Source organism: Heloderma suspectum, chromosome 7 (genome assembly GCF_057233095.1).
Source record: "Heloderma suspectum isolate Gila_16-S chromosome 7, 16-S_ref, whole genome shotgun sequence".
Taxonomy (NCBI): domain Eukaryota; kingdom Metazoa; phylum Chordata; class Lepidosauria; order Squamata; family Helodermatidae; genus Heloderma; species Heloderma suspectum.
Genome location: NC_139464.1, coordinates 8,386,692 through 8,402,861, shown reverse-complemented (window position 1 = coordinate 8,402,861; position 16,170 = coordinate 8,386,692). Strand labels below are relative to the sequence as shown.

Genomic DNA, 16,170 nt, shown 5'->3' with positions numbered 1-16,170 from the left:
TGCTTCTCTGCTCAAACTTGCACCTTTCCCCAAGGCCCCGTTTCATTTAAATAAAACGTTGGGGCATCATTATTTGCTTTTCCCTGTGGCACCTGGTATGCCAGCTGAGGCCCTATCTGGAGAGGGCGGACCTTGCCTCAGTTATCCACGCACTGGTGACGTCCAAGCTGGGCTACTGTAATGTGCTGTACATGGGGCTGCCTTTGAAGACTGTTCAGAAATTCCAGCTCATGCAGAATGCGGCCACCCGGGTATTGGTGGGGGTGAGGTGATTCAATTACATAATGCCTATACTGCACCAGCTGCGCTGGTTACCAGTGGGTTTCCGAGCCCAATTCAAAGTGCTGTTTTTGACCTTTAAAGCCTTAAACAGTTTGGGACCAAGTTACTTGAAGGACTGCCTTCACCCATATCAGCCTGCCCGCAACTTAAGATCAGAAAGAGAGGCCCTTCTCACTTTCCCACATGTGAGAGAAGTCAGGTGGGTGATCACATGGGAGAGGGCCTTCTCTGCAGTAGCCCCACACCTTTGAACACGTTGCCATCGGAGGTCTGCCATACTCCATCACTGCTTTTAAGATGGCCTTGAAAATGCATTGTTTTATGGTGGCCTTCTCTTGATATGACTGCTATTGCTGCTGTTACTGCTGTGATCATTGTTGCTGGTTTTATTGTTGGCTTTTATTGTTTTTATGTTTTTATCGCTTTAATATTTTAACTTTTTATGTATTTTATTACTTTAAGCTGCCTTGGGAGGGCTTCTGCCCTGAAAGATGGCCAAGAAATGTAATAAATAAATAAATAAATAAATAAATAAATAAAGACTGCCTTGGGCGCTAATGGTGCTTAAGACAAAAAGGAGAGAAGGAGGGTAGAAGCAAGCCTGTTAGGGGAACCCCCCACCCTCCACTGGCATTTCTATTCATCTACAGCACTAAGTGAAAATGACCGTACGCACTCCCTGTCCTGTCACTTGTAGCTCAGCAAACCTCTGGGGGCTTCTGCACAAAGGAGGCAGAGGCTCTGATCCTATTTGCTACACTTCCCCTTCAAGAAGGGGGGGGATCCCATTATCCTTATCGTGCCTCCCCATCAGAAGCAATGGCAAATGCAAACCCAGGAGACAGCTGCTGTGAACTCTTTCTATTTTGTTCAGGAGATAATGTATCTTTTTAAGGCATGCAGCAATGACATATTTGGGGGGTGGCAGGGGGAGGAAGTGGTCGAAGATTGCCAAGAGAAGGGAAATCCCATGAACTTCAGACAAAAGGAGGATTTGTTTGAATGAAACACCGAGGCCTGGGTAACTGGTGCAGCCAGGCCACTTGTGATGACGGCATGCAGGGCCCACTAATCATAGGTCATGCAATGGCTGCAAGAAATGTGTCCTGTCAATAGCACTTTAACAGGGACTGTTAGATCTGAAACTTAGAGGGGGGGGGTATTTTAACCTCCCAGGATGCTCTGTGAATGACCTTGAGCTGGTCATTCTTGAACAAAGGAATTTCAAAGTCAGGTACCAATGTTGAATTGCTGAAGTACAGTTCATCAAGAGGTTCAGCTCTATTCCCTGTGGATTCAAGAATGACAATAAGAACAGAGCGAGAGAATGAGAGAGAGAGAGAGAGAGAGAGAGAGAAGGTACTACATATGTTAGTCGGCTCACCGTTGCAATGATGTCTGTACTATCATCTGTACTATTTGATATACTATCAAATAGTGTTGCCCTTATTTTCGCCGTAGTCTACGTAAATCTTTACGTAGACTACAGGGACCAAATAAGGAACGCGAATGGCGGCTCCCTATGGGGGCTGCCATTAGCGTACGCACTTTTTTTTTTTTTAAGTCACCCGTGATAGGCTACGTGACGATTAATGTAGCCTATCATGGCTGACTTTGCAAATCTAGCCATGATAGGCTACGTTAATCGTTACGTAGCCTATCACAGGGACGTGTTTTGTTTTGTTTTTTACTTTTCTTGTAATGGCGGCGGCAGCCGGTCAAAAGACCGGCTGCCACCCCCGCCCCTGACGAAGACCTGCCGAACCGCCGCCGGGACCTGCCGCCGGGAGCGACATTCGTGAAAGGTAAGTCCCATCGCGGGGGCGCGGAGAATTGCTCCCAGAACAACCTTCGGAGGACCGAATGCGTTGGCACTCGGCCCCCCGAAGTTTCAGGGAGAAATTCTCCCCCATCCCTAGTCCTAGCTGGCCTCTTTCAGTCTACTCCAGTAGCCAACTCTAGACACAGACAAAGGATTCTTTTCAAGGCTTCATTTCTTTTACAACTTAATAACTCTATCACCAGCGACTAAACTATGAAAAGCAGAGTAACCTATGCCCCTGCGTTGGAAACAGTTGGTCCCCATTTGAATGAGAATCACTTGCAGACCCTGAACTTATGGGCTAGGGAGAGGCCCTCCCCTTTTCCCTTGGGTCCTCTGGACGCGACCGTTGCTTGCGTGCCAAACGGGCGCTACACCTCTTTTCCACGCCCTCCATAGCTCGTCACTCTTTGGATCTGCATCGAGCATCCAGCCAGCCCTACTCCCACGCTCCTTCACTCCCAGGAGCACTATCTATGTCTGGAATGCTGGGAGGAAGAGTCTCTGCCAGCTGCAGGGTCTGGGTGCGATGAGCGCGCTCCTCTCCCACGGACGGCTGTTCCTCCTCAAAATCAGAACTGCTCTGAGGTTCTATGGGCTCATTGTCCACCCTGACAATTGTGTCTCAGTAAGAGGTTGGATGACCCCACAGCGGTTCCTGCCAATCACTGAGCCGGGAAGCAAGCCCCCGGCAGCCTGGTGTGTGGGGTCTCGGGGGCTGGACAGGGGGGAGTCCTTCAGACTCCACCCAGACCTCAGACTGCCGTGCCTTCCCTAGTCAAGCTCCCCCTTGGATATTTTTGGCTGCCATCATTGAACCCTTTACCAAGGAACCCCAAGTAAGTTTAAAGGAACCATCAGAATAAGTAGGAAATAGGGCTGAAACAAAAATTCTCAGAACACAATTTTATGAGAAAATAACAGATTTTTTTCACCCCCTCAAGAAAAAATTAGGATAGTCTCTAAAATGGGGGGGGGGGCATTTTCTCCACACAACACTAGATCCAGGACATCAGGGGATCATGGAAGACCTGGGCCAGGCTGTCAACACAATTGCTTTCAGCAGCAGCAAAAAACAACCATGTCTTAATTCTTTTTATTCTTTTTATTCTTATTTTTCCTTTTGAAGGAAGCTAAGCTACAGCACTGCTAATGCCTGTAGCACCCCTAAGAAACAGTTGAGGGATTTCTCCTCCCCTTGGAGAAATCTGATGAAATCCCCCCCCCAATTCTCTGCCCACAAACAGGGTAGAGATATCCAAGAGGCGACTTGCACACAGCTCTAGCAGGAAGAGAATTTAAACACCATGGGGCCAGGTGAGGCAGCACACTGCTTCCTGCTCTCTGGTCCGGGAACTCATACCTGCCCCCAGCCTGCCTATTTGATGTTCTCAGTCTCCCAGCCCCTGCGAGGATTGTGTTTTCCGCTCTCACCATGTTGTGCTCGTTTCAGTCGGTCTGCAAAGGACACCGCAAAAGCAATCAAAGTGCCCAGGGAGGGGTTTTTCAATCTGACTTCCTTTGGGATTTTTTTTTTTTAATGCAGCTCCGGCCCTGACAACACGGCCCTGAGGAGCCCTCCTGAGGTGTTGGGAGAGAATGCTGAGAGAAACATTATGACATTTGTCGCAGGTAAGGGCCTTACAACCTGCTGCGAACCCACATTTAGCAAAACAAAAATGGCTCATTATTGCCTCTGGCTGCTTTCCCCCACCCCCACTGGAGCAAGCGGGTCTCTCTGTGGGCAGAGTATACAGAAAGGGTTTCCGCCAGCCACTTGATAATTTCCCTTGCCCTCCTGCCTGACATGAGCTATCAAATTGCAGCCAGCGGCCCCTGCAAGTTATCTGGGCTCATGCAGAGTTCCTGCTGCCTCAGCCTACTTTGGGCTCGCTCTTTAGACTGAGATCAGTGACTTTCCTGCAGGATCAAGTATCAGATAAAACATGAGCACATGCGCCGCAAAGGAAAAACAACCAACTCCCAAGTCCAGCTAATACACTTCTCTCTATTAGGGCCAGGAGAACCAGGGATGTGTGAGCTTGCCGAAATTCTCCGAATTTCACTCCAAAGCTCAGTTCAGCTCCCTCCCATCTGCAGTTACAATTTGTGTTTTTTTTTTTGGGGGGGGGTCATTTGAATGGGGAAGCATTTATTTCTGTGCACATTTTTCAAAAGTGTGCACTTTCCCCCCATTGACTAAAATGTGAAAATGCATATCATCATCATCAACATCAACATCATCACATTTTGAACCATGCATTTCAAAAATACGCATTTCTTAAATGCAGTTGCATGTTCGGGAATGTCCAAACGTGCGTGTGTGTTTTAAATGCATTCCCGTTCGTGTTCAAGGTTAAGAAAGTGGCACATTTAGACGATTTGTGAAATGAATTCTTGCACATCCCTACTCTTAAGTAGTCCTGACCCAAAAGGGACTCCTGTTTTGTGAACCCTTTTTGCCTTTTGCAAAACGAGCTCTCATCTTGGAAGACTTTCAGGGGGTACACATAAAAAGGTGGTGATCCCAAGTGCCACACACACACACACACACCATTCTCATGGCAAGCACTAGGCCAAGAGAGGGGAAAGAATGCAGATGGGGTTGCAGATTGTCTCAACTGAACTCCACGAAAATTTGGCACAGTAGCACTAGTAGCCATGATGTTAGTCTTAGGGCAGAGGGGGGAATGGTATGGCGATATCACCAGGATTTCTAATGATTTAAAAGTGGGTCCCGTTTTTCAAAAGGTTTAAGATCACCATCCTGGGGTGTGTGTGTCAGAAGCCTGCAGGCCTTTTGAGTTACACAGGCCCAGCCGAAGAAGCCACAGAAGGGTTCTGTGTAACAGATGCAAACGCACCCTGATTTGAGGTGCCTGGCTATAAACCTGCCCGCTCTTCTCCCCTTCCCATTAGCTAGCTCCTGGCTGGCCTCTTGCTCAACCTCGCCCAGTCCCAGGGTCCTTTTCCAGACTCTCATCAGGTTTGGAAACACACTTCGATGCCTGGGGACTGATTTATATAATGGAGACTTTTTTCTTCTTCTTCATTGTGCTTTTCTTGGCACACATTGATATGACTTCAGGCCCCCTTTGCAAGCTGTTACCCAACTGTAATCTGGTGTTCTACCAAAGTACACACGCACACTTTTAATTCCTGACCTGTTGTTTCTATCTTGAGCGACTCCTTCACCTCACACCATCCTTTCCATTCCCGCTTTCTCTGCTGCTCTTGCTGGGCCTGACAGGTTCCCTCCTTTCCCACTCAAGGATTTGGCCAGGTTCTCCCAAACAGCAAGATCAGCCTGCTCCACTTCTTCAGACTGAAGCGGGGAGCTTACAGAATTGGATGCCATGGGTATGAACGAGGGATGTCCATCAGATTTGGCCAAAGCCCAGTGCCTGAGTTGAATCAGGCCCCTTCAAACCATTTTGGATGCTTTCTTTCAAAGCAACCAGAACAGAACCTGATCCTAGACTGAATAGATGCAAAACTGCCACAGATTGGGAATAGACCATTTTGTCCGTTCCTACTCCCTAAAAATGGACTTGAGCACGCTCCGGGAGAGAGCGCAGGACAGGGAGGCCTGGCGTGCCGTGGTCCGTGGGGTCACGAAGAGTCGGACACGGCTGAACGACTGAACAACGACAACAAACTCCCTAAAAAACACTTTCCTGCATAAAGAAAACTAGCATGCCTGTGAGAGGGATTCCATCTCAGTCTTCTACATGACCCACTAGTTTTCTAAGCACAAGGAATTCTTATGAATCACAGAATAGTAGGGTTGGAAGGGGCCTACAAGACCCTCGAGTCCAACCCCCTGCTCAATGCAGGAATCCAAGTCAGAGCATCCCTGACAGATGGCTGTCCAGCCTCAACTTGAATGCCTCCAGTGTAGGAGAGCCCACCCCCTCCCTAGGTGATTGATTCCATTGTCGTATTGCTCTAACAGTCAGGAAGTTTCTCCTGATGTTCGGCTGGAATCTGGCTTCCTGCAATTTGAGCCCATTCTTCCGTGTCCTGCACTCTGGGATGATTGAGAAGAGATGCTGGCCTTCCTGTTTGTGACAACCTTTCAAGTACTTGAAGAGCGCTATCCTATCTCCCCTCAGTCTTCTCTTCTCAAGGCTAAACATGCCCAGTTCTTTCAGTCTCTCTTCATAGGGCTTTGTTTCCAGTCCCCTGATCATCTCTGTTGCCCTCCTCTGAACCCTATCCACTTTGTCTGCACTCTTCTTAAAGTGTGTGGAGTTTGTTAGTTAGTTTGTTTGTCCGGAGGAGTATTCAAACATATAGGTTCTGAACTGCAGTCTGAAGTGGCACAGCCCAGGTAGAGATTTACCTCTTAAACTGGTATTTGTGAGAATAGGGTTCTGTTTTTTCACTACTGGGTCATGGAAACTAAATCTTGTTCCTTTGCTGCAACAACATGATTGTTTTTCTTGTGGCAGGGTGAAGTCGGAAATTCTAAGCCACAAATTCCAAGAACACCAGTTACTGCTAGGGATGGGAGAATGTGTCAATTTCAGTTTTACTCAGGTTCTCGTTTATTTATTTTTATCTTTTTTTAAAAAAAAACTTTTAGGTTCATTCTGTCCCATTTCCACATCAAATAATGTGTTGTTTTTAAGTCCACACAAAAAATTGGATTTCTTTCCATGCATTAAAACACACACACACTTTAAAAAATGTGCACATTTTTGCCTGCACTTTCCAAACACACATATTTTTCAAGCAATTTTTCAACGTCCTGCATTGAGCAGGGGGTTGGACTCGATGGTCTTATACGCCCTTTCCAACCCTACTATTCTGTGATTCTATGAATGAAGAAAGCAGTATTTCTACACATTTTCTGCAAATGGATGATCTTTTGTCATAGTTTTTAAATGTGTTTATTTCTTGTATGCTTTTTGGAAATGTACACATTTTTGTGTGCATTTCTGCTGCCCCTTCCCCCAAACTGCATCACATACTTCAGAAAGGTATGGATTTCGATGACAAACTGAATTCCAGTTTCTGTTTAGAACTGGGAAGTGTGGTTTTGGAAAGTGTGGTTTTAGAATATTTCTCACTCCTCCCTAGTTCCTTCTAGGGATGATGGAGGAGTCCAGTTGGGGGTGTACACCCAGGATTGTGCCTGTAATCTTGCATATATGGGCTATTCATGGCCCCATTTTGCATTGCAATAGGGATGTTAGAGAAATCCACCACGGATTCAAATGAGGCTGGATTCTTTGGAATCAGGCCTCTGGAATCCGCAGTGGATCGGCCCCACTTACCTCCGCTCCAGGAGGATTCCACGTGGAACGGCACACGGCTGCTTGCTCAACCGGAGCCATTCCCCTCCGCGCTGATCGCCATTTTTTTTTTTTAATGGTGATCGGCAGGATGTGCCCATAGACTTATATGCAAAATAGAGCAGTGAATCTTGCGTATAAGTCTATGTGTCCATAGACTTATACGCAAGATTTATGGCTCTATTTTGCATATAAGTCTATGGGCACATCCTGCCAATTGCCATTAAAAAAAAAATGGTGATCAGCACGGAAGCAAACAGGATGGGTCCAGGAGGGAAGCGGCCCTCAAGCTGGGCGGCTCCACAGAATCTTTGTGGAGCAGAGCTGCTCCAGAGGATTCCGGGGCGGGGGGAGGAATGGATCACCCCCCCCGGGTGGATTCCCCACCGGAACAGACAGTGGGGAATCCGTACACCCCTAGTTTGCAATCGCTGCTCGCTGTGCACAGATGAGACCTTGTGCAAACTGAGCAGTGATTGAAGGGGATATTTGTTCTCCCCACACTTGCACAAATTTCCTCCATAGGCTAAAGCTGGGCCGATGCAGTGTACTGAGGAAATTCACACAAATTTGGAAATTTCCACAAATCAAACTGGGAATTGAGAGCAAGATGAATGCAAGCACATTCAGAGCTTCGAATGGGCCACGTTCACATGTTTTGTGAGCAAAAAAAAATCCTCATACATCCCTAGGCACACCTTGGGATGTTGGGGGAATCTGGTTGGGGGGTGGAGCTCGATGAGCTTTCATTGGCTCAGTGCCCCAGAGTCTGGCTCATCTTCTGCTAGCTGGCCCAACTCGGCTGCAGCGAGCTGGGCCGGCTAGTGCATTTTCCATTTTTTAAATTATTATTATTTGCAGAAATAGACTTTGGTGCAAATTGCAGTGGCAATTCAACTAATTTCAGAAATTTTGGCCATGATTTGTGTAATTTGTGTTCATTTTGGCCATGATTTGACTGATTTGCACAAATCTCTATAAAAAAAGGAAAACATTCCCAGATTTTAGAGAAAAACCCGTGGCTTGGCTTCCAAATGCAAGCCAAGTTGGGCATGTCATGGAACTCCGATGAACCCCCATAGGGGCAGAGTTCCCAGTGACAGACATCCCTAGGTACACCCCAGGATGTGTGTGCCCTCTATGAGTTCTGCTATCATGCCCTCTGTGACACTGCAAAAGATCCAGTCATGTAAGACACACTGGATTCGGCTCCTGACACACCACTCCCAAAATCACCAGAAGTGACATTTATGGCAGCATGCTTATAGCTGAATCCTGTACGTTATGGCAAAGGCACATAAGACAGGCCAGACCAGCCAGAAGCCAACACGGGAAAGGCTTTCCATACCACTACCACATGGTTGTGCAGACTGACTGGTGAACTTGACGGATGCTTTGCTCCGTCGCTCCAACAAGACACTCAACGCACCTAGATCCATGTCAGCGGCTTTGGGCCGATGGGAGCAAGGCACGTTTTTGAAGATGGCATCGAGGATCTTCTCCTTGACCTGCGTGATGGTGTCACAGTTCAGAATCTTCACTGGGATCTCGGGGCTGTTCACGTTATCAGGATTCACACAGCTCAGGACCTGTAGAGTGTTAGGTTGGTGAGGAAACACACACATAATATATGAGGTGGAATATTTCTTTAGCTCTGCTAAAGAAAGCAATTCTCCTACCATGAGAAACATCTTTTCTATAGACATCTAAACAGAACAGAGTATGATGCTCACAAAGGGTTTGTTAACCTGAAGGCCTCCTCTAGTGATTGTCGCTAAGCAACAGAGTCTGAGGCATTCTGGCCCATTTTAGTAGCAGCTCTAGACCACACACACAGTCTGCATGCTGCCGCTTGCCCCCATAGGGGCTGAGATACTTTGTCCCCCTCTTATGATGGCCACTAAGCTTATCTACTGCATTGGCCTTCAACTGGTGTGTTGGGACACGTTATTGAAGGGGTGGGCAACCTTTTTTGGTTTGGGGGCAGGATTCCCTCCCCTCTGGATCAAGCCAGTGGGCCAGGTGATGCCAGGGGGGGGCACCCCAAAGCCACATGCCCTCCCATGACATCATCTGGTTCAACCCTGCCCATTTTGCCCACCTTTTTTACCTGCAGAGAGCAAAGCACTCCTGCAGAGAAAAGGATTCAGAGGAAAGGACCCTGCTGGCTCTTGCAGGAGCCAGGTCCTAGATGCCAGCCAAGTTAGGCTTCCCCGTGTGTGGCTTGCAACCACATTGGGATGCAAACAGCATGGGAAGGGACTCAGCAGAGTCCAGGGAATCCCCATGTTGGGATGTGCAAATGCACCCCCATCCAGATGCCTGCCCAGCCCCCGACCCTGCTCATCGATCCCCAGACTGTGCTCAAGCCCCTCCCATGCTTGGTGAGCTGCCCACACTCACCCCAGCAGCCACAAAGAACTCCATGGTCACCATTTTTCAAAAAAATTAAACGGTGATAGCAAAAATGTGCATGTTTTCCTATGCACAAAAATGCACTTCTTGCACGTGCACAAATACGTGCATTTTTGTGATTGCCATTTTATTTCTCAAAAAATTGTGACCATGAAGCTTGACAAGGCCACTGGGGTGAGTGCAGGCCATTTGCTGAGTGTGGGCGGGGGGGGGGGGTAGGAGCAGGAACTCAGTGAGTGGGGCTTGGGGGTACAGGCAGGGGCGGTTCTACCGGATTCCCGGACTGAAACAGTCGCCGCACCATCCCTATCCTCATGTAACCTTTGATCTTTGACTGGAAATAAAGGATTCCCCTTGCTACCTGCCCTCCAATCAGAGCTCTAATATGGGGATTCCTCTCCCCTGCTTTCTCCCCAAGCCTCCTGGCCAGAGGTGGAACTTGAGGCAGGTGCGGGAGAGGGGACAACAGAAGGTGCCCAAACCTCCACTGGGCTTATTGAGCACCTCCATAGGCTGGATTTAGGGATGGCGGAGAATTCCGCCATGGATTTCAGTGAGGCCTAATGCACTGGCATTCAGCCCCCCAAAATCCATGGCGGAACGGCCTGCCACCCCTCCCGCCACCCCGCAGATCCCCCCCGGGACGAGACTTACCTGGGGAGGATGTTCCGGCCAGCTGCCGCCACCGCCATTTGCAGTCTGGTTTTTTGTTTTTTTGGGTTTTTTACCCAGATGTGATAGGCTATGTAAAGACTTACGTAGCCTATCATGTCTGGGTAAACAAAAACCAAAAAACGCGTATGCAAGCTACGGCAGCTGCCATTTGCGTTCCTTATTTTTCACCGTTTTAGTCTACGTAAATATTTACGTAGACTATTATGGCAAAAATAAAGGGGAACGCAAATAGCGTAGTGGGCGCTATTTGCATTCCTTTTTGATTCGCTGTTTTAGCCTACGTAAATATTTACGTAGGCTAAAACGCCAAATCAAAAAGGATCGAAAACTAAATTTTTACGTAGACTAAAACGACGAAAAATAAGGAATGCAAATGGCGGCCGCTGTAGCCGCCGCCATTTGTGTACGCGTTTTTTTTTTTAACCCAGACGTGATAGGCTACGTAAATATTTACGTAGCCTATCACGGTTGAATACAGGGATGCAAATGGCGGCGGCTACGGCAGCTGCCATTTGTGTCCCTGCTACCCAGTGGCCAGATGTCCGGCTGCTGGCAGAGCCGGCCAGCGGCTCTGCGGAATCCCCGTGGAGCGGAGCCAGCCGGGCAGGACTGTGGGGGGAGGGACAGAGCACCTCCCCCCCTGTCGAGGATTCCAGGGGGAGGGACGGAGTGCCTCCCCCCCACTGCGAAGCAGATCCACAAAACGGTAAGTGACTTTCGTACAACCCTAGCTGGATTAGGCCCATGGAATGGAAGTTCCCTTCCTATCCCCTGTGTGGCTGGATTACAGCCTGAGCTAAGGCAGGTCACAACAGCAAATATCTGGTAAAACAACAGGAAGTGAGGTCCACAAATGGCATGTTTGGCCTTAAAAGGTCTGAAAAGGTTGAAGGATATTGCTCTATGGTACTCTAGCAGTGGACTTTCAAGCTGTTAGTCTGTAGAAAGGCTTCACACACACACACACACACACACACACACACACACACACAGGATAAGGCACTCCTTCAGCTCAAACACCGTTATTATCAATTATTATCCATTGGGCTTATACCCTGCTATTTCTGGGGAAGAGCAGAGCAGACAAGGGATGTCCACCCAGGCTGTGGCCTGTCCTAAGACAGACGAGGAGGGGATCTGCTCAGCGTGGCCAGATGGTTGAACTGGAATCCTTGTCCTAGAGCCTCACCAGCTTATGCTTTGATATCATGATGAGGGGGAGAAGGGCTTCCACCCAAGGTGCCTCTTCCCCAACTTCCTCTCACAGCAGCACCACTGCCCATCTCAGCTCAAAGAAGTACCTTGGAGGAGCACAGCTGTCATGTTCCTTGGGGATTTCTCCTTCTAAACTTCAGGTCACAGTGACCCACACATATCTACTACTGCCCCTGTATAGGTTGAAGGGATGGAGGGTCCCTCTTCCTTCACAATCTTGCAAAAACTCTCTCACACACCCCATTACCTCCATAGCAGGGCTGCCGGAAGGCAAACAACCCACAAGTCACTTCGTCTAGCTTTCCCTGACCTGTTGTCCTCCAGATCTTTTTGTACTTTAATTCCCATCAGCCTCAGCTATTCTGGCTCAATATTCAGGAATGCTGGGAGGTGCCGTCCAAAACATTTGGAGGGCACCCGGTTGGGGAAGGATGGCCTAGTCAAACTCTGCACTATTGTTATTGCTATAGATGCTGCTCTGGTAGGAAGTGAAGGGATACCCAACCCCAAACCTCTGTTTTTCATGTCAAAACACCTCCAGCTGGAGCAACCACACTAGAGCAGAGAAAACTATCCCATTCTGCAGCCATTGTGCACACATCCTCCTTCATGCTCTTGAGAACATCAGAAGAGCCCTGCTGGAGCAGACCAAGGGTACATGTAGTCCAGCATTCTGCTCACAGTGGCCAACTGTTCCACAGGAAACCACTAGCAGGGCATGAGCACAGCAACACCCCCCCACCCCCACCTATGTTCCCCAGCAACTGGTGCACTCAGAGCTCACTGCCTCTGGTACTGGAGGTAGCATGAAGCCATTAGGACTGGTAGCCTTGATAGCCTTTTCCTTGAGGCTCACTGGCCTTGCAAAAAACAGCCATTCTACTACCTTCCCAATAGTTGTTGGCATCAGTGTTAGTAGGGTTGTGCAAGAATTTTATTGCAGTTTGAAAATCATCCAAACTTGCCCCATTTGCAATCCCAAACATGAACACGAGTGCATCCTTTAATTTTTTTTTAAAAATATTAAAAACAAAACATACATTCCCAAGCTTGTGAGTGCATTCAAGACATTTTCCAAGAAATACAAATTTCCACACATCAATAAATGGGAGAAAAGTGCTGACTTTTTAAAAATTCACACAGAAATTTGCACCTTTCCTGTTCAAAATGCACACTTTTCCCATTCAAACAAAGCAGAAAACATGTCACAAATGAAAACGGGAGTGAGCCAAGCTGAGCTTCGAAGTGACGTTTGGGGAATTTCAGTGCTCTCGAACCATAGAATCATAGAATAGTAGGGTTGGAAAGGGCCTACAAGGCCATCGAGTCCAACCCCCTGCTCAATGCCGGAATCCAAGTCAGAGCATCCCTGACAGATGGCTGTCCAGCCTCATCTTGAATGCCTTCCATGTGGGAGAGCCCACCACCTCCCTAGGTTGACTGGAATGCCTCCAGTCATCTGGCACTTCACCCATCCTCCATGATTTCTCAAAGATAATAGACGGTGATTCTGAGAGTTCTTCTGCCAGTTCCTTTACTACTCTAGAATGCAGTTCATCTGGACCTGGAGTTTTGAACTCATTCAAAGTAATTAGGTGTTCCTTGACTGGTGAACTTGAGCCTATCGATCTCAAGCTGCAATCCTGCCCCTTCAGCCTGTACTTCGCCTTTGCCAGGGGGGTCATAGACCCTCTTTTGGGAGAAGACTGAGCCAAAGTAGGAATTGAGCACCTCTGCCTTTTCTTTGTCATCTGTTATCCTTTTGCCATCCTTGTTTAATAGCTGAACCACCATTTCTTTCCTCTGTCTTCTACTATGCACGTAGCTGAAGGAAGCCTTTTTGTTGCTTTTAGCATCCCTCGCTAACCTCAGCTTGTTCTCAGCTTTAGCCTTCCTGACACCATCCCTGCAATTCTGTGCTACTTGCCTGTACTCTTCCTTTGTTGCTTGGCCTTCTTTCCACTTTCTATATATGTCCTTTTTTGTTTTCAGATCATCTCTAAGCTTTTTATGAAGCCATATTGGCTTCTTCTCTTGTCCTCCACCCTTTTTTCTTGTTGAAACTGTTTGTAATTGTGCCTTGAGAATTTCCGTTTTTAAAAGCTCCCACCCATCTTGGACTCTTTTTCTCCCTAGAGTCACTTGCCATGGGACCTTACTGATCATTGTTCTGAGCTTATCAAAATCAGCTTTCCTAAAATCCAGGGTACGCGTTTGACTACCCTCGGCTTTTGCTTCCCTTAGAACCAAGAACTCAAGTACAACATGGTCACTTTCCCCCAGAGTTCCTGTAACTGCTACTTTATCCACTAAGTCCTCTCTGTTGGTTAGGATCAAGTCAAGGATAGCTGATCCTCTAGTTCCTTCCTCTACTTTCTGTAGGAGGAACCTCCCTGGTTCTCCTTGCCTAACCAGCAACACCTTGCAACACCAGCTCCAGCTCTGACCCACTAGATTAGGGGTGTCAAACCTCTTTGAGCATGCAGGCCACAGTCAATTTCAGAGAAGCACTTGGTGGCGACATTCCAGTGGTGGGCAGGGCCAAAGGCAAAATGGGGTGGGGCCAAAATTAGCCCAAATACCCCCCCCTGCATATTGTAGTGTAAAGCTCTTCTGCCACTGACGATGCCTTACAAGGGGCATTTCAACCATTTAGAATGGGGGGGGGGGAAGCCAGGAAACCACCAAATGATTGGCAGTGGATGGAAGGCAGCTGGGGCCAGGGGAAAGTGGGGTAGCCTTCTGCAGAATCCTGGAGGGCCACGTTGAACCCCGGGTGGGTCAGATGTGGCCGTGGCCCTGAGTTTCAACACCCCTGCATTAGATATTGTCCCAGCTTCATCTTTCACATGCCAGCTGCTGCCTTCACTTGAACTAGGGTTGGCGTGGATGCCCAATTCCATCCAGGAATCTGGGGGAAAAACCCCTGCCTACAGCCCTGACCCTGCTTGATGAACCCCTGCCCTCGCTTGCCCTTTGCTCATGCTCGGCGAGTGGCCTGCACTCACCCCGGTGGCCTCATTGAGCTCTATGGTCTCTATTTTTTGAAAAATAAAATGGCAATCACAAAAATGCACATAATTGTGTATGTGGAAAAATGCTCATTTTCTCAGACGTGCATATTTGTGTACGCAAAATGAACACTGTGCGAATGAACATTGTGTGAGGGGGGGGGTTGTGCATATCTAGATTCTATTTTTAATAATTGTCTCTATTTTAATATGCTGTTTTAATCTTTAATCTTTTTTACTATTGGACTTCTTGTGTTCACTGCTCCATAATCCGTTTGGATGTGGAACAGTATACACGTGTTGTAAATGAATGAATGAATGAATGAATGAATGAATGATGCTACTGGTCCCATTCTGGGCTTGTCTGAGGCTTCCTTGGCTTCATCCTGGTGCACTAGGTGCTGCCTTGGTCTTCTCCCTGACATATTCATGCCACATACTATTACTCCTATCCTTAACCTGCCAGAAGTTGTCTTGGCTCCACCCAACCTCCTCGATGCTGTCCTGGATCCACTGTCAAACTATCAGGCACTAGACCAGCTCTATCCCTGACCTGATTCCTCCATCATTCTAGGGATGTTGGAGAATTCTGCCATGGACTCCAGTGAGGCCAGTTTCTTTAGAATCCACCCCCCGGAGTCCGTGGCAGAACGGACTACCCCTCCCTCCACCCCCTGAAATCCTGGAATGGACCTACCTGGTGGTGGCTCCGGCAGCGGCTCCGGGTCATCTTACGTAGATACTTGCGTAGCCTATCATGGCAAAAGACAGGGACGCAAATGGTGTAGCGGCCACCATTTGCGTCCCTGCTTTAGCCATGATAGGCTATGTAAATATATACGTAGCCTATCATGGCCTAGCGTAGGGACACAAATGGCATCCCCTACGCAGGATGCCATTTGTGTCCACAGCAGCCCAGCAGCGGATGGAGGCCCTGCTGCGGATCGGCCTGGCCAGCAACTCCGCAGACTGGCTGCGGAGCGGAGCCGGCCGGGCAGGATTCTGGGGGGGAGGACTGGATCGCCTCCCCCATGTCAAGGCTTCCGGGGGGGAGGACCAGATCACCTCCCCCCTGCAGATCCCAGGGGAGCCAGGTAAGTGAGGTTTCATACACCCCTACATCGTTCCTCCACTCCAGATCCATCAGGCTCAGGGGTGGCTACACTTCCTTTGGCTCTCCCTGGGGCCCAGTATTTTTAAAACATTGGCAAGCCTATTTTCAAGTCCCAAAGGAGTTTCTGAAAACTTTTTCAAACTTTGGAAGGCAGGCCCAGATCTGAAGCCTTAGCCTCTCACCCTCAGTCCAATTACTGGGGAATACAGGTTTTTTTTTTTCAAAATTCCCTTTTACTCTGGCATCTGGCAGGTTAAAGGTTTCCTTAATGAGGAAGGCCTCTGGCTCTACACCAAGATTTCCCCACCCATGATAAACCCACCCCTGTCAAAAGCT

The 16,170-nt window shown here is 48.3% G+C and overlaps 1 protein-coding gene across 1 annotated transcript in view; it reads right to left on the bottom strand.

The window, feature by feature from the left end:
- PLXNA4 (plexin A4) overlaps positions 1–16,170 on the bottom strand; it is an 820,970-nt gene that overhangs the window by 64,546 nt on the left and 740,254 nt on the right. The window contains exon 24 of the mRNA XM_084809045.1: positions 8,834–8,993. Within this exon, the coding sequence (XP_084665171.1) occupies positions 8,834–8,993 (160 nt within the window). The remainder of the gene's footprint in view (positions 1–8,833; positions 8,994–16,170) is intronic.